This window comes from Sminthopsis crassicaudata, chromosome 5 (genome assembly GCF_048593235.1).
Source record: "Sminthopsis crassicaudata isolate SCR6 chromosome 5, ASM4859323v1, whole genome shotgun sequence".
NCBI lineage: Eukaryota > Metazoa > Chordata > Mammalia > Dasyuromorphia > Dasyuridae > Sminthopsis > Sminthopsis crassicaudata.
Genome location: NC_133621.1, coordinates 120879652 through 120905241, shown reverse-complemented (window position 1 = coordinate 120905241; position 25590 = coordinate 120879652). Strand labels below are relative to the sequence as shown.

The window sequence follows — 25590 nt, the reverse complement described above, 5'->3', positions numbered from 1 at the left end:
CATGTGCAAAAATGTTTATGGCAGCTCTTTTCGTGGTGGCTAGAAACAGGAAACTGAGCATATGCCCATTAGTTGGGGAATGGCTGAATAAGTTATGGTATATGAATGTTATGGAATATTATTTTCTATAAGAAATGATCAGAAGGATGATTTCAGAAAGGTCTGGAGAGACTTACATGAACTGATGTTAAGTGAAATGAGAAGAACCAGGAGATCATTATACATAACAACAATACTATATGAAGATCAATTCTGATGGATGTGGCTCTCTCCAACAATGAGGTGATTCAGGCCAGTTCCAATGGTATTGTGATTGAGAGAGCCATCTGCACCCAGAGAGAGGACTGTGGGAACTGAGTGTGGATCACAACATAATTTTTTGACTCTTTTTTTGTTGTTTGCTTGCTTTTTGTTTTCTTATTTCCCCCCCTTTTGATCTCATTTTTCTTGGCATCATGATAATTGTGGAAATATGTTTAGAAGAATTGTACATGTTTAGCATGTATTAGACTACTTGCTGCCTGCAGGAGAGAGTAGAAGGGAGGGTGAAAAATTTGGAACAAAAGGTTTTGCAAGAGTGAATGTTGAAAACTATCTTTGCATATATTTTAAAAATAAAAAGCTATTTTTTTTAAAAAGAAGAAAACTAAATTACTAGTATCAAAAATGGAAAGGGTAACTATAACACCAACAAAGAGAAAATTAAAGCAATTAAGAGCTATTTTCCCCATTTATGTACCAATAAATTTGACATCTAAAACAGATGTACTTGATAAAAATTTAAATTGCCCAAACTAAAGAAAATGAAATAGAACACCTAAATAAACCTGTCTTAGAAAAAAAAAAAATTAATGAGCATCAATGAACTTCCTAAGAAAAAATCCCCAGAAAAACAGATTTAGAAGTGAATTCTATCAAACTTTTAGAGAACAACTTATTCCTATAGTATAAGAATTAACTTAACTTAATTGTTTCTATCACACAAATATGGTTTTGATGTCTAAATCAGGAAGATGGAAAAATAAAATTATAGACCAGTTTTCTCTAAAGAATAACTAAACACTAAATAAAATACTAACAAGATTATAGCAACATAACATTCATTTTGACCAAGTGGAATTTATACCAGGAATATTCTGACATGTCAATAGCAAAAACAACAAAAATCCCACATCATTATCTCAATAGATATAGTACAAAACTGTCAACAAAATAAAACACTCATTACTACTAAAAAACACTAGAAAACATAGGAATTAAGGGAGTATAGGATAAAAGCTAGTAGGTACATTTTGATTAAGTGAGAGCCTTTTTTTAATTGTTATTAATGATGGGAGAAATGTCAGGCATATTTGTAGGTAGCAGAAAAGAAGCCTGCACAGTTATCCCTTCCTCCTTGCAATGAAAATGCACAATGCACATTGCATGTCACTTCCTTCTTTTCTTTCCATCTGGAAAATCCACATAAAATATTTTGGCCCTCTGTTTGTACTAAAGAAGTCTTCTGTCTTGAGCAATTTCCCTTTCTTTTTCTTGATATCATACAACCCTAGAGATATATTTTATGCATTTCTGAGTTTCTAAGCTTTTTCTGTGTCATATACTGGCTTCCACAAAACTCTCAAAAAATTCCCCTTTAATTTCTTAAACTGATATATCAAAACCACAACGAGGAAAGTCCTGACTTGGAAGAATTAACTCTAGATAAGTAAAAAATTAATAACAGAGGGAGGGAGGGAGGAGGGGAGGAGAAGGAAAAGGGAGGGGGGAGAGAGAGAGAGACATGGAGAGAGACAGAGAGAGACAGAGAGAGAGAGAGAGAGAGAGAGAGAGAGAGAGAGAGAGAGAGAGAGAGAGAGAGAGAGAGAGAGAGAGAGAGAGAGAGAGAGAAAGAGAATCTGAATATGCTGGAGAAGACATAATGAAGTGGGTACCAGAAAGCACATTGAGGAGTTTCCTTTTTTCAAGGAGAAAGGTCATTTCTTCATGTGAGACAGGGATGAAGGAAAAGAAAATATGGGAAACCTTCTGACTAATGTGAAAAGCAGAATGCAGAAAAGAGGAAGATCTCAGAATGGCCAAATTTTTTCCAATGAAATAATTCATGAATTAAGTCCTCGGTTGAGAGACAATGGGAAGAAAGTATGACGAAACACTTAAAGAAAGATGAAAAGTGAACTGATGCTGAGTGAAATGAGCAGGACCAGGAGATCATTATATCCTTCAACAACAATACTGTATGATGATCAATTCTGATGGACGTGGCCCTCTCCAACAATGAGATGAACCAAATCAGTTCCAATAGAGCAGTAATGGACTGAACCAGCTACACCCAGCGAAAGAACTCTGGGAGGTGACTATGAACCACTACACAGAACTCCCAATCCCCTATTTTTTCCCCCTGCATTTTAGATTTCCTTCACAAGCTAATTGTCTGATTCTTTTTGAACAGCAAAATAACTGTTTGGACAGGTATACATATATTGTATTTAAATTATACTTTAACATATTTAACATGTATTGGTCAAGCTGCCATCTGGAGGAGAGGATGGGGGGAAGGAAGGGAAAAGTTGACAAAAGATTTGGCAACTGTCAATGCTGTAAAAAGATTACCCTGTAGCTGCGAGATTCTCTCTGAGATTAGAGAAATAATTTAGTATGGAACCCAATCTGGTAGTTAGATGACTTTCTTCAACACCTGGTATGTATATATGTATATTTACATATATACATACAAACATTATGGGGGGGGGGCAGTTTGGGAGGGGTGTTTGCTCCTAAAGTAGGAATAAAAGAGGTAGATGGTGGTTGGGGTTTCTTAAGTACAAAGTAGTTAAGGGAGTCAAGGGTTAAATTGTTCAATTAGCAGGTCAAGATTATGAAGGGTAGAAGGAAAGTCAAATTTACAATTTTTAAAAATTCATTCAATAAACATCAATTTAGTGCCAAAAAATAAAACAAAATACTAGGAGCAAGCTATGACAAGTTTATACTATTTATGATACTGGAAACTCACATATAACCAAGTTGGCTTTTAAAACTGTTAGATGGGGGGTGGGGGTGAGGGGGGTGGGAGGTGTCTTTCAGTGTTTAGCAATCCCTAATTCCTATCTCTTATCTTGAAATTAAATGGGAAACTGACTTTCCCTGTAAGGATCACTCATAATAGATTCATGGGATCATGAGATTAAGTGATGAGAATGTAGTTAAAGAAGATATAGCCTAATTCTCTCCTTTTATCCATGCTGTCTCTCTCTATTGTCACACACATAGTAAATATAGAGCAAGATTTCCTTTTCAAACTCTACAGTGGTCCTCACACTTTTTAAATAGGGGCCAGTTCACTGTCCCTCAGACTGTTGCAGGACCGGACTACAGTAAAAACAAAAGCTCACACTCTGTCTCCGCCCCTCAGCCCATTTGCCATAACCTGGCGAGCCACATAAACGTCCTCAGGTAACTGCATCTGGCCAGCAGGCTGTAGTTTGAGAACCCTTGCAACAACCAATTAAGGGTTTTTTCTACTAGGACACATTATTCTATGGGATAGAGGTTATCATAGGCTTACTGAGGAATACTATTCTTCAAAGGATAAAAATATCAACCAAGGTCCAATTATAAATACGATTATATAAATATTTAATTCTCTTATTGACAGATTTAGTCTACAAAACACCAGGTTGAAGATAGAAACTCTGCCTGAATAAAGTACATATTGAATTGAAACACAGCTCCAAGACTGCCTAGTTAGTCCAGAATATTGTTTCTTTGAAAAGCTATAAAATTCCTAGAATTACAAAGAACTCTCTTTATGGAAAATTGTGAAGTTCACATTCCATTTCAGCACAATATTCTCCTAAAGATATCTGAAAAAACACTCAAGAGGCCTTCCAGGAACTTTCATAGTTTCCAACAAATATATTTCATTTTCACTGTTATTGGTAATCTTCACTGAAAGCTTAAAACTGATGTCAGCATACTGTTTATACACTGCTATATTTCACTCCAGAGAGGGAGGGCTAGTTTTTATTGGTGATTAAGATCATATAACTATTAATTCCTTTAGTTTATTTATATGTAGTTTATACTGTACATACTTTGAGACACTCAGATAAGTTATAGACTATATGCTAAATAGAGAATTTGAAATACCATCATAAATTAATAGGTACTTGGAAAACTGTCTTTTTTCTACTTTCTACTGGACTGACTTTTAATTATACTGGAAGGCCAACCAAATAAAAATAATTTAGTCTCCATGGGAACAGGTTGTTCAATATCTAATAGGCAGTTTCAACACATAAAACAGTAATTGCTTTCATTTTTTCCTTAATTGTATATTTACACAGTTTACAATAATAGTAATAGCCTTTTTGGTCAAGAATTTCCAGTCACATAATGACCTGTTGTGCTAGAGTAAAATAATGAATGATTGCAATATCCCCTAGTTGCTGGGGAGAATCTGCCAGACCCAGGAGACATTATCAGTGAAGTAACCCACATATTTACCTGTAACATTTTACAGTTGACCTAAATCCAAATCTAAAAGATTACAAACATGTTTCTTTTTCCTGTCTTGTCAAATCTCTTGTTCAGAATGTGTTCATTTTATAAGAAAACATGGTTTGTATTATTAATCTTTATTTGAAGCTATTGTGAATGATCATAGTATCATATATTAATGTTGGAAAGCGTTTATAGGTCCAACAAGTTCAATGGTCTTATTTTGCCAATGAAGAAATTGAGACCTAAATAAGAGAAGTAATGTGACCATTATCATACAGGTTTTTATTGCCCAAACTGCAATTAGAATTTGGGTCCTCTGATTCCAAATCCACTAAACACAGATTTATCGCAAATACATTCTGAATTAATCAGTAAAGTGCTAAACACAATTCAAGGACATTCATAAAATTTGTACTCTCCACTAGTTTAAAGCATTCTGTCATATTGATATGCTGAGGATATATATTCAAATGATAATTATTTCACCAACCTTATCCAAGAATCTGGTTATTGACTTTTCTTGCTTCTTATTATTGGCACGGATTCTTTGCCTCCCAATAGAAGCAATTATTTGTGTTTCTTTTTCTAAAAGTTCACATAGAGCAGCTTTCCTTTCAGCCCCAGTGAAATTCTCATCAATGTAATTCATTTGTTCCAACCTCCAATCTATAGGGGGAAAAAAAAGTAAAAGATTCTTGGTTAAAAAAGAAATAATGCCAAATCTTATTTTGCCATCTTTTCCAAATAAAAAAGTAGCTTATTTTTAAGATCATTTAAGCATAGTAAATTCAGTGTTCTGAACTTATGAACCTTGGAACTATAATTGAGCATAAAAAAGAATCCCATCAGAATAAAGGACAAAGTTACTAGAGTAATGGAGATTTTCATTTGACAAAAAGAAAATAATATACTCTTAATAACAGGAGACATTATTGAAGAAAAAAAATCTGACTTTTAAATTTACAAATTATCACTAAATTAACTTATTTATTAAATTTACTTAGATTAAACATTTTTCTTCTCCTTTAGGACACATGTACAACTTAATTCAACTTTATAATATATATCAGAAATATGAAATTTTTTATTGTGGTTGTTGCTTTTTGCTACTCACATCATATCACTGGTTTGTAATCTCACAAACATTAGATGATATCTATTGAAAGTTAATCACCCAGAGCTATCTCTAGTTATCCTTATCTTCCTCTTCAAGAATCAAGGACAAACAACATTAGGACAGCTAACAAAAATAACTGAAAGTTAATACAATTTTGGGGTTATATAACCAACAAGATGCAAAATTAAATATTTTTTCTAATCCCTATGACATCTCAAATAGCTCCAAAATGGACAAGATAAAGCAAATTCAACTGTCTTTGTGATCTTGAATACCCAGAATCCAAAAAAAGATAATAAAAACCTAAACCAAATTGTGAACTGATGTCCACCCTGAACTTGTTCAGCACGCCACTTCACTCCTGGCAGCAAGGTTGCACCAGAAAAGTCAAGGACCTAACACATAGGCCTGCAACAAGAACGCATCCTTACACCCTCCCACTTCCTAATGCCATGAAATCTGAACTCTCCAGGAAAACTCTCCTGAAATTACAGGAATTTGCTCAAACTACAACAGGCAGCCAGTGCTAAAACTCTAATGGCAGAAGCTCGCTAGAACAACATCAGATAGCCAGCATCATAGCGATGTAGTTCTATGCTGCAAAATATCCCTATGGGAAAGCAAAGAAACAGGGGAATGGTCAGGACACAATCCTCAAGTCTCCTCCTGACTCCAAACCTTCCCTAGAGTTTCAGAGACCTAAACCATGGAATCAATCGCAGAATATTAACTTTTGAACACCAGCTCTTTGAATTGCCAGGCAAGGGAATTAGAGAGGCAGTGGACACCTGGCAGAACTTAGGAGTTGAGCTTGGGGGGGGGGGGTGGAAGGAGGGGGCAGAGGGTCAAGGTGTTCTGCAGCATTACACAAGCCTGCAGGAAAGTTCAGCATCCAGCTAAATCCAGTTCTGTTCCCCAAGAAGTCACTTGAGGCAGAGATCTAATCTGTTGAACCACGAATTCCCTAATGTGGGAGAAAGCTAAATTGCTTTGAAATCCAGCACTCAAGGAAACCACTCAGAGAGGGAGTCAGAAAGAGAGGAAAATCAGGTGGGTATTAGGGGTGGGAGAAAAGACTAAAATTACCCAAAGAGCTCAGGAAGAAGAAACCCCAAAGACCTTGAGCACAAAGTCTTAAATTAACAGGATCACATGACCTGGGGAGTGGTCAGGGTGTCCATTAGCTGGGCAGCCCTGCCTTGCTTTATGCAGCCTGCGAAAGGGTGGGAGCTTTCTTGCTCTCCCAGGTCAAGTGACCCAAAGAGAAGAGACTCAGAGCAAAACAAGTGTCAGCAAATCCCTAGTAGTAGGGGATAGATGTCAGGCAGGCAGGCAACTTCTGTGGGCGGGACTCCAAAGGTAAGCTAGATCTTGGAATCTGAGTGCACTAGATACCTGGAGCGTCAGAATCTTTTGGGGTGACTGTGGGTTGGGGTACCCCATTGAATTGAGTGTGAGAGACTGTTTCTAAGCACACTTGATCCTGAAAAGTCTCATCAAATATTCAAAATGGGAGGATTCAGTCAAAGCCTCCCTCCACGGAAGAGAAAATAAAGATACTGGCAGATAATCCCTTGGAAGGGCAAAAAGTAAAATGATTAAATATTGCTGCTCTGGATGGGGAGGAGGCTCTCAGGGCTAATTGAGTATGTCTGACTTAAATCTGTCTGTAAAATAGATTTGTCTGTGTGTGTCTGTTTAGTATTCTGTGTTCTCTATTAAAAGTTAGCAAGCTATGTGAGAGTTAAGGAGTTGCTAGTCTGGAAAAGATCAGGCTGAATTGTTGGAATTGCTGGAATTCAGAGTACAAGTCTTTCAGAGTGGTTCAACATAAGATCTTTAATTGAAGTGAGTCTGGATGGGTGAGTGTATTGTTTCTGACTTTGGTAAGATAATTTGGAAGCTAATTTTGGGGTCCTTAGTCCAAGGAAAAAGAATCTTTTTCTCTTTCCTTCTGAGGCTGGCTGACTGCAGCAGCTTTACAGAAGAGGGGGAGAGAAGAGGAAAACATATTTAATACAGTGAAGATGGTAAAAAGCAAGTAGAAGAAAGTATAAAGAAAAGGTTAGTGAAGTATGTATGAATGAGAAGAGCATAGACTGAAAGGGATTAATTAGAGAGTTTGGGAACTTTTGGGAAAATGGAAAAGCAGTGTGCTATCATTTTTCAAAAAAATAAAATGAAAAATGACATTTCAGAGCTAGCCAATTTGAGTCTGCAGAATAGTTAAGTTATAGAACTATTAAAAACATTTTAGCAGATTCTGGAGTTTTTAAGTAGTAAAAGCAAGAAAATTTTGACAGATGGAGATGTATATAATTGCAGAACAAATTATATCTGAAAGGTGTGTAACATATCTAAATATAAATAGGAAGGTATTGAGGAGGTATCCCTTCACAGGAAGGGAATTTGGCTCCAAAGTATTAAGGTTAGGTTTTAATGAAATGACACTAGTGGGGAAACTGAGATATATAGGGTTAGGTGGAAGCTCTTCCCTGAGCTCTGCTGCTTTAAGGGAGATTAGGGGAACACTGGAACTAATTGTACCTAAGTATGGATTGGTACAGATTATTGAGTCTGATAAAGGAGCATATTTTACTTTTAAAGTTTTATAAGAAATAATGGGGAAGGACTGCAAATTGAATGACAATTCCACACACCTGGACACCTGTCCTCATCCTGAAGAGTGGAAAGAATGAATCAGATTCTTAATCTGACTGATTTTAATCTTAAATCTTAAATTGATGTTAGAGACTAAATTGCCTTGTACCAAATGTTTGCTTATTGCTTTGTTAAAGAATTAGAATAGTTCCCAGAAGTGACCTGGGACTTTTCTCATATGAGATTGGTCTATTTTATTTGGGAGGAGAAAGGGAAAGGCCCTTTTGAAACAAAGTTTAAGTTTTTAAGGAATTATATATATATATATATATATATATATCCTCATCCCTTTTTAGCCCTTAGGAAACAAGGATTGCTGACCCTGACAACACCTCTGGAGTTTGCAGTTTGCAGGAGAATGGGAGCTTACTATGTCCTGGAAGAAGAAGAGTGGGAAGGACCTTACCAGCTGTTAGATGGCTGAGACTGCAATCTGGAGGCTGAAAAACACCAGGCTTATGGGACCTGTAGAGGAGCTTCAAGAATGAATGGACTGGGGTGGAATCAAGATGGCGGAGAAGGCACAAGCGACATTCTGAGCTCCTCATTATCAATTTTTAAAATCAGCCTCAAAAGTAGTGCTAGACTGGTAAGGTTCATGGAGATGGGAAGTACAACAACTCACCAGCCAAAGATAATCAGGAATATCACCAGAAAAGGCTTGTCCTGAGTGGCGGGAGTACACCCACACAGGAGAGGGATAGAATTGGGAGTGGGGCAGCCTCTGCAGTTGGAAGGTTTACATAGAGCTCTCTGCCATAGCCTGACTGCTTTGCGTTGGTCGCAGAGTAGTGGAGCAGCAGAGGAATCAGAGCCTAGGGTGGAAGGTACTCTGAGGGACGCCAGAGCCTGACAGGATCGGGCTGTGCCCACCTAGGACTGGAAGTGACTCAGCGCAGACCATAACACAGCTCTTCAGTGGCATTCTGCAGGGGCTCTTGTTGGGGGGCAGTCACAAACCTCCAGGGCAAGGGCACAGCCCGGGGTAGCTTCTCGTCTGCACAGTGAGGGGCTCGGCCTGGGGCGGTGGAATTTCCCCAACTCCACTGCACTCTTCTGGCAGAGGCACTTCCAGGGCCGTGAGGGATAGGGCGATAATACTCAAAGGTGGCATTTGTGGGGGGGCAGTGATACTTTTGCTGCTTAACCTCTAGCCCCAAGGCAGTCACTAATCCTCACAGCTGGGCTTCTTAAAAGGCATTTACACAGCCCGCCCTTAATACCCAGACCTAATCACTTCTGTGTGGAGCTCTTCCCAAAGCACTCCGGCTGCTCTGCCACTCCTTGCAGCCATTGAGAGGACAGTTACTAAATATACCCATCCTTGCTCTGCTCTGCACATCCATCCTCTGCAGAGGAAGGTAGTAACCTCCTTGCTCTGAAGAAGGAGATTAGTTTACCTCTCAGACCTGTGGAAGAGGAAGGAATTTATGACCAAAGAACTAGAGGTCATTACTGATCACAAAATAGAAAATTTTGATTATATCCAATTGAAAAGTTTTTGTACAAACAAAACTAATGCAGACAAGATTAGAAGGGAAGCAATAAACTGAGAAAACATTTTTACAGTTAAAGTTTCTGATAAAGGCCTCATCTCCAAAATATACAGAGAACTGACTCTAATTTGTAAGAAATCAAGCCATTCTCCAATTGATAAATGGTCAAAGGGTATGAACAGACAATTCTCAGATGAAGAAATTGAAACTATTTCTAGCCATATGAAAAGATGCTCCAAGTCATTATTAATCAGAGAAATGCAAATTAAGACAACTGAGATACCACTACACACCTGTCAGATTAGCTAGAATGACAGGGAAAGATAATGCAGAATGTTGAAGGGGATGTGGGAAAACTGGGACACTGATACATTGTTGGTGGAATTGTGAATACATCCAGCCATTCTAGAGAGCGATTTGGAACTATACTCAAAAAGTTATCAAACTGTACATACCCTTTGACCCAGCAGCGTTACTACTGGGCTTGTATCCCAAAGAGATCTTAAAGAAGGGAAAGTGACCTGTACGTGCAAGAATGTTTGTGGCAGCCCTCTTTGTGGTGGCCAGAAACTGGAAACTGAGTGGATGCCCATCAATTGGAGAATGGCTGCATAAATTATAGTATATGAATGTTATGGAATATTATTGTTCTGTAAGAAATGACCGGCAGGATGACTTCAGAGAGGCCTGGAGAGACTTACATGAACTGATGCTGAGTGAAATGAGCAGGACCAGGAGATCATTATATACTTCTATATGATGATCAATTCTGATGGACGTGGCCCTCTCCAACAATGAGATGAACCTTTAGTTCCAATAGAGCAGTAATGAACTGAGCCAGCTACACCCAGCGAAAGAACTCGGGAAATGACTATGAACCACTACACAGAATTCCCAATCCCTCTATTTTTGTTCGCCTGCATTTTTGATTTCCTTCACAGGCTAATTGTATATATTTTCAAAGTCCGATTCTTTTTGTACAGCAAAACAACTGTTTGGACATGTATACATATATTGTATTTAATTTATACTTTAATGTATTTAACATGTATTGGTCAACCTGCCATCTGGGGGAAGGGGTGAGGAGAAGGAGGGGAAAAGTTGGGAAAAAAAGATTTTGTAATTGTCAATGCTGAAAAATTACCTATGCATATATCTTGTAAATATAAAGGTATAATAAAAAAATTTTTAAAAGAATGAATGGACTATTAAGGACAATTTATAATCTCTAAAATGGACTTTTTAATTTGTAATGTTTTGGTGGGAGATGGTAATATTTGAGCTTAGAGAAGTTTTAATAATACCGATGATATAGCTGTTATTTATATTTCAAAAAAAAAAAAGTTTAAAAGGTCTCCTCAGTTGGAGGAAGTAGAATTAACATTTTTTAAGAATAAAGAAATCAGGGGTAGCTAGATGGTATAGTAGATAGAGCAGCAGCCCTGAATCAGGCCTCAGATACTTAACACTTCCTGGCTGTGTGCCTTGGGCAAGTCACTTAACCCCAAATGTATCAGCAAAAAAAAGAAGAAGAAGAAGAAGAAGAAGAAGAAGAAGAAGAAGAAGAAGAAGAAGAAGAAGAAGAAGAAGAAGAAGAAGAAGAAGAAGAAGAAGAAGAAGAAGAAGAAGAAGAAGAAGAAGAAGAAGAAGAAGAAGAAGAAGAAGAAGAAGAAGAAGAAGAAGAAGAAGAAGAAGAAGAAGAAGAAGAAGAAGAAGAAGAAGAAGAAGAAGAAGAAGAAGAAGAAGAAGAAGAAGAAGAAGAAGAAGAAGAAGAAGAAGAAGAAGAAGAAGAAATTACTAATGTTAATTCTGATAAGGTTTTTTTTTTAAATGTGATATTAGTATATTCTATATTTGGTATAAGTTTTAATTAGTTGTATATGGAGTCATCTTAAAGTTGTACCCATTATTTAAAGGGACTCTGAGAATAATAATTTTTGTCTTTGTCCTTTTGGACATGTTTCTATTATAGACAATATGCAATTTAGAATTTTTTCTATGTATTGAGCATTTTAAAAGCAAAATGATTTGTGTAATGTTGAACTTAAAACCATCTACTTACTGAACCTTCTGAAAGATAAGCAGTGAACCTTCTAGGATGAATCTCTAACTGTTATAAATGTAAGGTCATAGCTGATACCTATTTAGGATATGTGATTCTTGAGAGCTAGATTCATGTGAAGCTTTGATTAATGAGATTCACTATTGGAGATGAAATCTCTTGAGACTGTCACTGATATTATTTGGAGTTTTACATTCAGGTATGATTGTCTGATGTATCACCAAATCAGTGATCCACCATCTGAAAGAAATATGCCACAAGCTACTCAGAAGAATGTGATCCTGAATTGTTACAGGTGGAAGTTAGTATTTGGGCAAGACTTGTAAGGATAACTTTGGCCTCCACTCAGAGTGGGATCCTTTTGGCTCAGTTTCCCAGTGGTGTCCTTTTGAATAAGAAGTCACCTAACTATTCCTGAGTCTGGCTTAAAGTGGAATTATTGCTATCACGTATGTGCTCTCAGGCCAATGTCTGAAGGACTTGTTTTGATGCTATTATAATCATGTCCCTGCTTTTTTTTTCTTATGGAAAGTTTTTATAATCAGAGCAAATGGTGAGTAAAAGTCATGAGCACAATCCCCCCCCCAAAAAAATGTGGTCATTATATCCTAAAGTAGGTGAGTATTTGGCCTAGTCATCTAACTGTTGCTAGATGCATATGTTTGTCTATTTATTTTAGCATTTCTGCTGTTACTGACTTTGTGGTAGGCATCTTTATTTGTGAAAGGTTACCTACTTCAATTACGGGGAACATAACTGGTTGGGACGATAGGTGGCCCTGCCACCTGAGCCCAAGAAAAAACTCTAATCAATAATATCCTCATAGCACTTGGTGGGGCCCTCCTAGTCTCAATCTGTGTTATCTAAGATGATTAGAATGAAGGGCAAGGAAGGGAGAAAACTGTCTGGGTAATTTCATAATTAATATTCCTATGAGAAAAGACAATGTTTCCAGGAAAAAATAGTGACTATTGCCTTGGAAAAACATATCACCAAAGACATCAGAAAATTAGTACATGCTTTGATTCAAAGTTGGGCCTACCCTTTTAACACCTCTTGGTGATCTTAGTTTGGAGGAGCCTTATGGTTTCTTCTGATATTATGTCCCCGTGTATGATGCAACTTATTACCAATATGGTTCAGAAAACTCTGTGCAAAATCATTAAGACAGAAGATACAGTCATAGGATTAGTGCCAATAATGGTGCTCAAGAGAGAAGGGTGGGAACCCAGGCCTGGGAGGATAGGCCTTACCCTGAAAATGAAATCAATCAGGGAGTTGAAGACATGTATAAAATTTGGTGTGAGAAGCTTTCAAATGATGAAAGAGGGGGGAATTGAATGAAGTGAACTATGAAAACTGTCTCAAGAAGGAGACTGTTGTAAAAATTGAATGAAAGCCAGCTGTGCCGCAGAAAGAAACCGGCAGGTTTCTTTCTCTAGAGATCACATGGTTTACCACATAGTCCTTTTTTTGTGAGACAAAGTTGGGGCCACCTTGGCATTGAAACTCCCATAAAAGGTAATTTAGTGATCCTAAAGATCTGGTTGGGTTAGAAGGTTTTCCTCATTTATGACTTAGAATGTGAGGTCATTTATCCCGACTAATTAGAGAGTGTTTAGTATAGGAAGGTTTACCCCAGGCCCCTATATAATCCTGGTCTGTTCAGTGGGCCCCACCTCTCCTTGCCTGACTGCTTGTGGGGAAGGAGACACCCTTTCTTGCAAGATCATAATAAAATTCCTTTCTGCTTTTACCTTGAGATATCTCCTTGATTTATTTGAGCCAGTGGTCTTTGTTCCACACACCAATGAAAAGGCAAGTTCAATGCGGCATGGGTCATGGATTCCGATCAGAATTATATGGAAGGAGTAGAGGAGATGAGCAGGAGAAACTAAGAGGATTGGAAGGTGAGGTTTCTAAACCTCCAAAATGATGCTGCTATCTTATAAATCCACTACAATGATTTTTCAGGTGCAAGAGCCAGAACCAAGACCTTAAGGAACATTACAATGTAAGTAAAAGTGTCTTTTTGTTGCCTTCCCACCTCCATTTTTAGCCACTTTTCAACTCTAGCCTTCACTCCTCTGTCCCCAGTGCACACCAGGATACTCACTACTACTGTGTTCTTAAGCTGCATTAATTCCCATATTCTTCCATGCGATTATGGCCAAATGGAGTGATTCAAAAGATCCACGTGGACTCTTGTCAGACTCTATTCATAATCATATCAATGTGTCGTTGGATGAAAGCAAAGAACACCCACAGGTTCTGCAAAAACTAACTTTAGGAGTCTATGGTCCAGTAACACGGGCCTTCTTTTTGTTCCCTAAATAAGTACAATCTCTCTCCCGACCCCCTCTTTAGCCCTTTCATTGGCTATTCTCCAGCCTGAAATGTCCCTCCAAACTTTTACCTCCTCAATTTGCCTCACATCAGGCAAGACTGGGTCCAAATTCCATTTTCTGCAGGAGACTGTCCAGGTCCCCTTCCCTTTCCCCTGACCAGCATTTCTCATTTATACTGTATGTGTATACATACAAATCAATATACACACAATCACACACACATGTATATACATGCATGTGTGTGCATGGGTATATGCTGTATGTACATAGTTGTTTGCATGTCATCTCCCCTCAATAGAATTTGAACTATTTGAAGACAAGGATCAAATACCCCCAGAACATATCACAGTGCCTGGTCCACAATAAGTGTTTGATAAATTCTTGCTGACTGCCTAAATGACAAATGGCCAATACGCTGACATTTCTAGCATCTTCTTAAATACGGTACAAACTTACACATGGAACAGTCAATGTTGAAAGAGGTTGTGGAACAATAGGCACACTAGTACATGGTCGATGGAGTAATGATATTTAGGAAAGCCTTTTAGAAATGTGGAATGAAGGGACAAAAATGTTCACACCTTTTGATTAAGTACCCATTTTGAGGCAAGTAGGCAGAATACTAGATGTAGAGTCAGGAAGATTAAGTTCTGGCCTTCACACGTACTAGCTACAGGATATTTGGACCAGCCCCTTAACTCTGTTTGCTTCGGTTTTCTCAACTATAAAATGGGGACAAAAAGCGCACCCCTCTGTTATGGGCCAGTGTTAGATTCACACACACCACAAGGTGCTAAGTCCGTGGAATAGATAGAGACAATAGTTATCTGATTTAGCATGGTTTGGTATGATTGATCTGATCCTACAAGGAGATGTTATGAGCCAGAATTTGAAACTAGGTACTGAGTGGAATTGAGGAGACAGTGGTTAAATTTAGTTTAGCATTGATGATTCCATAATCACATGGAAGAATATGGGAATTAATGCAGCTTAAGAACACGGTAGTAGTGAGTATCCTGGTGTGCACTGGGGACAGAGGAGTGAAGGCTAGAGTGGAAAAGTGGCTAAAAATGGAGGTGGGAAGGCAACAAAAAGACACTTTTACTTACATTGTAATGTTCCTTAAGGTCTTGGTTCTGGCTCTTGCACCTGAAAAATCATTGTAGTGGATTTATAAGATATCAGCATATAATGGTTTCCTAGTGATGTAATGATTGGTTTATACTCAGTGTGGGGCATGTAAGGAGAAGCTGTCAGGGCCAGAAAGACAAGCGCACTAGAAGCTCCGGAGGCTGAGACAGACTCATTCCATCGTCCACCTTTGTGGTGGCTGCAGGCTGAAGCGCAAACCCTTGGGAGTCAGGGAGATTCAGACGCCAGAGAAGGCAGGCGGGAGCTCAAGCTCTCGGAGCCAGGCCAGACTGCCCGGCTCTCCAGAAAGCTGCCCGCCCCAGGAAGGGGATAATAAAGGATCTGGATTCTAAGGAAGCTAACCGGGCCCCAGGAAAGGAGACAAGACTTGGCAAGAGACAATGAGGGATTTGGGCTTTAATCCCTGGCTGCACTTGTGGTGATTACTGAACTGAAAGGAAGGCTGCCTCCAGGGACCCCAAGGAAACCCAACAAGAGAATGTTACATTTTAGAGAAGAATATTACATCCGTCTCTCAGAGTTTTGTCAGAATCAAGATATTTGTAAAATGTTTAGCACAGTGTATGGCAGCCAGCAACCACCAAATACCAACTCCGGGGGAAGACGGGAGGGTACATGACAAAGGACCCAGACGAAGGGATGGGCCTCGCCTAGGAAAACGGTCAGCACTTGTTTAGAAGGGAGCAAAGGCTAGAGTGAATAGGGAAGAGGAGAGTTCATTTCCTCACAAGCCACCAGAGGGCACCAATTTCAAAGACAAAAGTTACTCAGCCTATTAAAAGAACCGGAATCCTTCATGAAATGGAGTTCCAAGATTTCAGGGAAATGTCCAGGGATCCAGAACTGAAGGACAGAGAGAGCAAGGAGTTTCTCCCCTTTAAAGAAAGTTCTCCATCACACCCGCCTTCTGTTTTTGTGTTGGTTTTGTCCCATTGAATCGTTAGCTCCTCGAGGACGAGAGCTGTTGTTTCCCCGTACTTTGCCCAGTGCTTGGAGTCAGAGAACGTATTAATGTTTTTTGACTATGTGAATCACAATTTTAAATAAGAAAAGAACTTGGTAAAAAGTGTTTTAAAAAATTCAAAGCCCTGTTCATGGAAATGCATATGCAGGTGTGTGCACTTTGTAGCCCCAAGGAGGGAGTGCGGGCAGTCAGAGGTGCAGGACACATAGGTTTGAAAGTTGGCCCTATTGACATTTATTAACAGTGGGATCCTGAGTGAACTGCCTAACTTCCCAAGGTCTCCGTTACTCCTCATTTGAGGGGCACAACAGATGAGTCTGAGGTCTCTTCCACCTCTAAGTCAAGAGGCTATAAGGAGAGTTGGAAAAAAAAAAATAATAAAGAAAATGACTGAGAAGAATTCAAGAAAAAAACTAAAAAAAAAAAAAAAAAAACCACTGAAGAAACCAAACACCTTAGAAACAAGAGTAGACTTATTTCATTGGAAAGCAGAACTATGCCCAATGCAGAGTAGTTGAATATACAAACCAAAAATGAAACTCTCTGAATGGTCTGAATTATTACAAAAACAAAGATTCAAAAAAGCAGAGAGGCTAATGCAAGTCAAGATTTATGAGATCCAAGAAAATTAAGACAAGTTCATCTAAGCATTATTAATTTCCAATTAAATTTCTAAAAAGTTTTTGATAATAATAATGATTATAAAAATACTAATTAGCAAAGAATAATTAGAAAAAACCCACTGGATTCTAACAAAGAAAAATAAATTTTTACATATTTAGTCACATCACAGTTAAAATTCAACATTGCTATAAAACAATAAAGAAAGACTATTTTAAAGCTACCAAAGTGTTGTGCCATAGTCCTCTTTTATTGTCCTGACTCATTTCCCCTAATTATCCTGACTCAGTTTCCCTAAATTGTCCTGCCTCGGTTTCCCTAAATTGTTCTGCCTCAATTGTTCTGCTCAATCCTGCAAAACCATCCCTCTCTTCTAATCATGATGATCCAGATAAGGAGAAAGACCTTCTATCTTAGGCATCATCAGAATGTTGGGAGCCTCTCCCCATTCTGTAATCCCAATTATTAGATATCCCCCATGCCTCCCCTCACCCTGTTAGAACCGGATGCTCTCAGCACTCTGCTCCGCCCCTGCCTTGGTCTACCCCCTATATCTGAGCCACGTGTATATATGTGTCATTGAGAACTCACATTGTTTGCTAGATTCTTGGAGACTATAGTCTTAGTCAGCCCTGGGACGAAACCATGGATCCATTTGGTCCCAGTAAATCTCTCCCTTTCAAATAAAATATTAAATATTTTCTAATCTCTATCTTGCCTCAATTTCTCCCATACTACAAAAGAAATCATATAAGTCAATCATCAAGAAACAAGTACCAGGTAATGAACTCTCAAAGTTTGGAAAATTAGAATACAGCAGTTATAAAATTAAACATATGTTAACATGTTCTCACATGAATTTTTTCTAATAATTTAGATAATTTAAGTTTTGGGGAGGACCTCCAATTGTTCTGTATTAGATACAATTCAGGTTTCTACCATACTAAACAAAATTATAAAGCCAGAACATAGATATTTCAAGGAAGTCTATGAACAACATAGATACTTCAAGGAAGTCTTTATCAAAAAGATAAATATTTAAAATATTTCATACCTTTCAAGTTGCTTGTTAAATATAAACCTCAGATGCTACTAAATCACCAAATTTTTCATCAAACATGCTCCATAAAAATGGAGACAAAATGAAAGGAAGGGAAGAGAATTCCAAAACAAAGCTTTAACCACTGATAAAAGTGAAGTTTAAATTAACTTATACAAGTATTAATATGTCAGAGAAACTTTGGTTAAAATAATTTTCTTAAGTTTGAATTAATAACAAATAAGAAAAATAAGAAAGTGTAAATTCTATTGGAAAAAAATGACCAGTAAAGACAAGCTCACTATCTATAAAATGTAAACAAACTAAAATCTCTCAATAAAATGAATGATATAAAACAGAATCAAACTGTAAACTATTTATAGAAAAAAAGTTTAAAAAGAAGTAAATTTTTTCAATAATTTATTCAAAATTAATTAGTCATCTGAATTTCATCCTGCCCCCTACTATTAAAGCCTGGCACAGTGTCTCTGACATATATTGGGCACCCCAGTAACTTAAACACCTCAGTGTCCCTGGAAAGAGCTGGAAGGAGAAGATGATCTGCATTGGTAGTTCTTCATTAGGAGGAGCTACCTATACAAATGGTTCCATCAAAAAGAAAAATGACATAAGTTGAATTTGAACCAAAAATATTAAGAGGGTAATGAAAATATTACACTATGCTCAAAGTGTCTATAAAAAGTTAACATGTTAATCCTAAATATACATATATTTATAATGGAATTAATAATTTTGCAGTAAACATTTATTAATGCAATATAATGTGATATTGATGCAATAAACATTTATTTAACACATGTGCCATGCACTGTACTAAGTGCTAGGTATACAAAGAAAAAAACAACAAACAAACAAACAAAAAAAAAAAACCAACCCCTACCTCAAGGAGCATACATTCTGATGGAAAAAACAATACATATGTAATAAGATGTATACTGTATGCAAATAAAAGTAATCTGAGTAAATGAAAGAAAATCTGAAAGGGAAAGGAGGCAGAATGGAGGGGGGAGGGAGGATATCTTCAGAAAGTAGTTTTGAGGACAGCCAGGGGTAAAGAGGCAGAACAACAACCGGGGTCTGTGAGTCAGTGCAAAGGGAGGTAGTGTGTGGTATTTGAAATTATTACAGTATTTGAAAGTTGTACAGGGAGTAGGTCAGCATGACAAGATTGCATAATAAATGGAGGGGAATATCAAGCAGAAAGACTTGAAAGATTGGAAGGGGCCTAGTTTAAAAAGAATTAAGTGCTGAACAGAAAGGATTCTATTTGGTCCTGAGAGAACAGATTCCCAGAGGAGCTGGATGAGAGGAAGTGGTCAAAGCCTCCCTTTAGGAAAACCCCTTGGGTATTTGACAGAAGGCTAGATTGTGATAGATAAAGACTTGAGGAGAAAAAGGTTAGTGAGAAGATTATTATACTACAGGCGAGAAGTGATGAGGGCCCTGATTATAGTTGTCAGGGTAGAGAGAGGGGGAAGACGGTGTAAAGGTACAAAGGACAAGACTGAGCAATAGACCAAACGTGGAGTTAGTAAGAGTCAAGAATCAAGAATAATGATAAAGTTGTGAGTGTAGATGGCTGGGAGGATGGTGATACTTGTCAAAAGTACTGGGGAAGTTTCAGAAAGGGAGAAGTTTGGAGTTTGGAGGGAAAGACAATGAATTATGTTTTAGACGTGAAATTTGAAATTGCTTATTTATTAAAAAAATGTGCACACTCTTATGAAAGATGGCACAAAGAAGACTGGCACAATACTATAATGCATTGTTGGTATGTCTTTAAATAGATGCAAATAAAGTAGTATGACAAAATACAACAAAAACCATAAAACTGATCATTCTTTTTAATGAGGTAAGAAATTTATTCTATCATAGTGAGGAATTTATTCTAAAAAACAAACAAAACTTGAAAAAGAAAAAAAACTTACTCGAACTAAAAATATTCACATTTGCTCTACTGGAAACAACCCATGTGTTACCAATACACAACTCTCACATTGGCTAAGATGACAGGATAAGATAATAATAAATATTGGAGGGGATGTGGGAAAACTGAGACACTAATACATTGTTGGTGGAGTTGTGAACTGATCCAACCATTCTGAAGAGGAATTTAGAACTATGTTCAAAAAATTATCAAACTGTGCATACCCTTTGATTCCTTTGTCTCTATTGGGCTTGTATCTCAAAGATATCATAAAGGAGGGAAAACAACCCACATGTGCAAAAATGTTTGTGGCAGCTCTTTTTGTAGTGGCAAGAAATTGTAAACTGAGTGGATGCCCATCCATTGGGGAATTGTTGAATAATTTATGGCATATGAATGCTATGGAATGAGCAATAATATTAGAGAAATGATCAGTAGGATTATTTAAGAGAGGCCTGGAGAGACTTACATGAACTGATACTAAGTGAAGTAATTAGAACCAAGAGAACATTATATACAGCAACAAGATTATGAGATGATCAACTCTATGGACATGACTCTTTTCAACAGTGAGGTCATTCAGGCCACTTCTAATAGACTTGTGATGGAGAGAGCCATATGCCTCCAGAAAGAGAACTGTGGGGACTGACTGTGAATCACAACTTGCTTTTTTTTTTCCCCTCTCAATTTTTTTCCAATTTTGATCTGATTTTTCTTATACAGCATGATAAGTATAGAAATAAATGTTTAGAAGAATTGCATATATTTAACTTATATTGGATTGCTTGCTGTCTAGGGGAAGGGAAAGAAAAAAAAAAAAAACACTGGAACACAAGGTTTTGCAAGGATGAATGCTAAAAACTATTGATGGGATATGAGCCCTGTAAGAGAGGCAAGGCATGAGTTCTTGTGAAAGAATGCACTCTATGGCAAAGAATAGGAAAGTTTATTTCTGAATATCACTAAGAAAAAGACTCTCTTAGTGGACAAAAGCCCCTAGTACAATTAGGAGATTTTGCTAAGAGGTTAGTTGAGGGTACTTAGTTTTATGGACAAGTTTCTGAGCTTGGGACCGTTGAAACAATGGCTAATTTTGGAATGTAATAGGTTTTGATTTAAGTCTATAGAAAGTCTAATCAGTAGTAGATATCATCAATGGGGGCTGGTCTCTCAGGATAACAGGATGGGGCTAGGAATCTGGGTGGGACTGGAAGGTAAAATTCAAGGTAGTCTTCTCCTTAAGAGATTTTCTTCAGGCTTCCAGGTTCACTGGCTTTGCATGTTATTTTGAAAATAAAAAGCTATTATTGAAATTTTTTTTAAAAAAACCAACCCATATGTCTAATGATAGATAATGGCTAATTCAATCTTAGTATGTGAAAAGAATATTTTATGACATTACAACAGAACAAAATGAACCATATAGGGAATTATGGAATGACATATACAAAGTGATATAAATTGAGGTCAACACAATCACAATTTTATACAATTAGCTATGTAATACATATGTATACATATTATATATATTTAAGTTGAAAGGCTTACAGAGCAAGAACATCCTTTTATGGTGTTTTGTTTTTGCTTAATTGTTAATGTTCCTGATTCTATTTTATCAAATTTTAAGGATTTTATATAAGATTTGATCCATGATTTTTTTTATTTGGTTATTTCTTTTTGTTCCTGGTTTGTAATTTTAAAAATTATACAAAACACACAAAAAAACTTTTTTCTAGAATAGAAATATAATACATTTGGCTAATGTAAAATATATTGTTATCCTATCAAGAAATTGTTAAAACAACATCATACACAGAACCTACATTAAACTTACCTTCCAAGGCACGGAAAAGAAGTTCAAAGTCTTCATCTGTATATGGATTTATTCTCCTTTCATACTCTCTTTTCAGCCATTCTCTCTTTTCCCTTTCCTTCCTTAGTTCTTCTTGTTCTTCCCACTCCAATCTTAATCTTTTTTGTTCTCTTAAGGCTTTTACTAATTTTTTGGCAAGCCACCTTCGAAAATATCTTTGTATCACCAATACCTAAGTGTGAAATGAAAAAGAAGGAAAAAAATGAGCCTATTATCAATTATCTTGATTGTCTTTACTATTCAAGATAATTAGTAGTAGAAATGATCCAAAATATTGTATAATCTGAGAAACATTCATAGGTGCCTTTGAAATGAACAAATGCTCCTTCTTAACAATGGTTTACTTAAATAGGATTTAAATGATAAGGAAAGAAAAGTTGAGGTGAAAAGGGAAAACAAGCAATCAGTAAAAATTCAATAAATACCTAAAATGGGCCTAGCACTTTTCTAGAAACTATGTACAAAAGAATTAGAAAACATGGTAAATACATTCAAAAAGTTTGCAACCTAATTGTAAGCTACCTCTTATTTTTAAAAATTTGTCATGGAAAAATTTTAGGTGATAATTTGACGAGGAAACCCCAAAACTCTGAAAAATCTTTAAAGGAGAAAACCTCCTTGGACTCTGCCTCAGGGAGGGGACTCCACCCTAAGCACAAACAATTTCATCTTTGTTAGCTGGCTCTATCTGGAAACCCATAGAATTCAATTCAAATTCTAACCCTGGCTGACACCCAGCCAGGAGCCAACATGGGACTCCACCCACAGCCCCTTTTAGCTAAATGTCTCATTATAAAAGAGACAAACTGGAAGCCTCTCTTTGTAGAGGTCCCAAACATAGCAGCCTTATGCCTGGCATGCCAAAGGATCTCTGCCCACTGGAACACTGGTTCCGGTACCCTCTTCTCTTTTCTTAACACCTTTTACTAACTAGACTTTAACCTTACTTCCAAACCCCAAAATAAACCCGTTTTATCAATCTAGGTTTTTGGGTCTGTAAATTTCTTTTCAGGGGACTCTTGTGCTGCTACTAGACCTCATTTAACTCCATATCCTTGTGCCAAATCCAAAGGGATTGTAGGGGAGCTCTCTTTGACTCCCTGTACCCCGAACCTGCCACTAGACTTCAATTAAACCCTAATTTCATTTAGGTATCCCAATTTTAAACCTCATCAAATTCACATGAAAAAATAAAGAATTTTTTAAAACCCTTAAATTGGCACATTTTCAAACTAGTATATGGAATTCACAGCTTTCATTATTCAATCAACTATAATAAGGGGATTTGGCCCACAGTGGAAAATTTCATTTTGCCCAGAGAACCTTCATTGAGAAGTATCAGAGGGAGTATTAGCGGCTTTATCCCATATGAATGTATATGAATGTGTCTTCCACCTGCAGCAGTTTAGAAATGTACCCTATCCTGAAAGTCACTTTCAAAAACAAATGGTTAAGTGGGTTTCCAATTTTGTTACAGTTTTTTGCAATTATAAAGCATTTTTTTTTCTCCATCCCAGTACCCTTCCCTACAGGGAATTAAAGAGGAAAGAGAGAAGGAAAAAAAAATTTATCTACTTTTTTTTCTTCTCCTTCCTTCATAGATATAGCAGTTATCTACAACTATTAACTAAGCAGTCACTAGGCCCTTAAGGAAATAAAAGGTCCTAAGGAGTATATGGTAAGGATTTTTTAGTTGGAGATTCTCAAATTAAAATTTACAAATTCCATTTTCCCTACTTGTGTTTTCTATTGCCACTAGTGAAAAGGGACACATCCAGTGAGATTTTCTGAGAGGAAAGATGTTTATAAGATAACCTCAGAGTTAAAGAGAGTACAAAGTATTAAGGTACATTAATCAATGCACTAGATAATTCCATCATTTTGTAGGATAGTGAGTTACTATTCTTTTTATTTCTAATTCACAGAAAATGTTCCCAGGTGATTTAGATCAATGAATATCTCAAAAGATCAGTTAGGTACTTCTTGAGAGAAGTCAAATTTTCCCAAGCTCACCATTTTATTTAAGCTTTTAAATTTAAATAAATGAAATAATGAGGACCTAAGATGATCAATCCTCTGATCTATGTATGAAATAAGCTCTATTGTGGTCTATCGTCTGTTTGGATTGGGCTCCCTACTAAGATTTGCCAATGTTAAATTTAGGGAGAATAGCTGAAAACTGTTACAGTTTGGGGTTCCTAATAAATAGAACTCCTAATATAGAATAAGTGTTTTCATGAGTTCTATTGGAAGCATGTGTTCACCTGAGTTGCCATCACTATAATGAATACTTCCAGAAGTTATAAAGGTTCTTATTATTTATGCCTTTTCAAATTTTGATGAGTTGTGTACTTAGTTTCAGATTATAGTATCAGTAATTCTTTCCCTATTCAGAATTAATCTTCAAATAGTTTTGGTTTTGGTTTGGGGCTTTTGTTTGTTTTTATATAAAATTAAATTTCACAAAGCTGTCTGAAAGTTGTTCACTGTGTGCTTTAGATTTAGGAATTCATTTTCAAATCTGTCAATAACTTCAGCTTACCTGCTCTAGGAAATAGAATCTATTAATGTTCAAAAGTTCCCAGCTTGTTTTCTTTTTATCTCTGAGAGGCCAAATTGCCTGTCTCCCAAAGCAAATATGATTTGCCTAGCTTTGTAAAGGCCAAATATTTCCAAATATTGGTCAGGAAAACAAGTTAAAACAAAAGGGTGGGGAGGGAAGTAATATTTTCATTAATTTCATTACAATATTGCTGAATTCTTATAAAAACCTTTTAGTTTCAGAATGTATTTTATTGCCTTTGAATCTTTTTATAAAAATTAAATTGCCCTTGACCTGTAGCTCTCTTATTGGGTACCTCCACAGGGTGAAGATCCCAGTTCAACCACAGCAAATAATACCAGGAACTGAACCAGTGAAAATGTGAAATTCTTTCTCTTTTTACCCTGGCTTGGAGAAATGGCCGTGAGAATGTTTATCTCTGTTCTACTTTGTCCATCCTCCAGATATAAGAGGTGATCCTACAGGATGGGAGTTCAAAATGGGATTGAAGCAAAGATTGAGGGCTAGCTTGCAAGCCAGAGTGCCTGGATTCAAGTTCCAGGAAAGTTTTGGCCTTGGAACTGGGCCTTCAGTCTATAGGAACTAAGCTAAACTATGAAGCTAATCCCCCTCCCCTTCCTAGAGACTGAGGTAGTAGAGATAAGGATTATGACTCCCACATGTTACAAAAGAAAAGTACAATCATTTCTTTCTGATTATATCTTTTAAAATAAATATTGCTGTGTAAAAATTAAAAATAAAGTTATCTTCTTTAATTTCTCCTAGGGAAAAAAACCTAGAGCTTAAGAACCATAATTAGAAGAGATGAAGTGGTTAGTTCTCTCTCCTTTTCTCCATAACCATTTTCTTACTTCCATTCGCTAGTCACCATTTGAAACATTAGACTCAATTTTGACTTCTGTTATTCCTCTCCTTTTGTAAATGAGGAAACAGATGAAGTCTAAAGGTAGATTTTCCCAAGATCACATAACTAGTTACTGTGGGAGAACTGATTTAAACCAGGTCTTTCAGTATTTTTTCCATGAAACTGAGGATAAATGAATAGAGTAATTCAGTCAGTCCACAATCATTTAATAAGTATATATACCAGATCCTGTGCTAAGCTCTGCACATACAAAGAAAGAGAGGGAAAAAAATCCCATCTCTCAAGAAGCTCACATTTTAATGCATGGTTCAGTCACCATGAGAAGCTGGTTATGTCTCTTGGGCAGGCTAAAACACCTAAAACAAGACAATGTGG

General features: G+C 37.0%; 1 protein-coding gene across 3 annotated transcripts in view; it reads right to left on the bottom strand.

The window, feature by feature from the left end:
* Positions 1–25590, bottom strand: part of IQUB (IQ motif and ubiquitin domain containing) — a 100910-nt gene that overhangs the window by 34232 nt on the left and 41088 nt on the right. For 2 of the 3 annotated variants that reach the window (XM_074268111.1, XM_074268113.1), the window contains 2 exons: positions 21749–21959; positions 4997–5172 (listed from right to left, as the gene is read on the bottom strand). In XM_074268111.1, the coding sequence (XP_074124212.1) occupies positions 4997–5172; positions 21749–21959 (387 nt within the window). Of the gene's footprint in view, positions 1–4992; positions 5173–21748; positions 21960–25590 lie in introns of all 3 variants that reach the window. The other variant, XM_074268112.1, reaches the window with a different exon arrangement.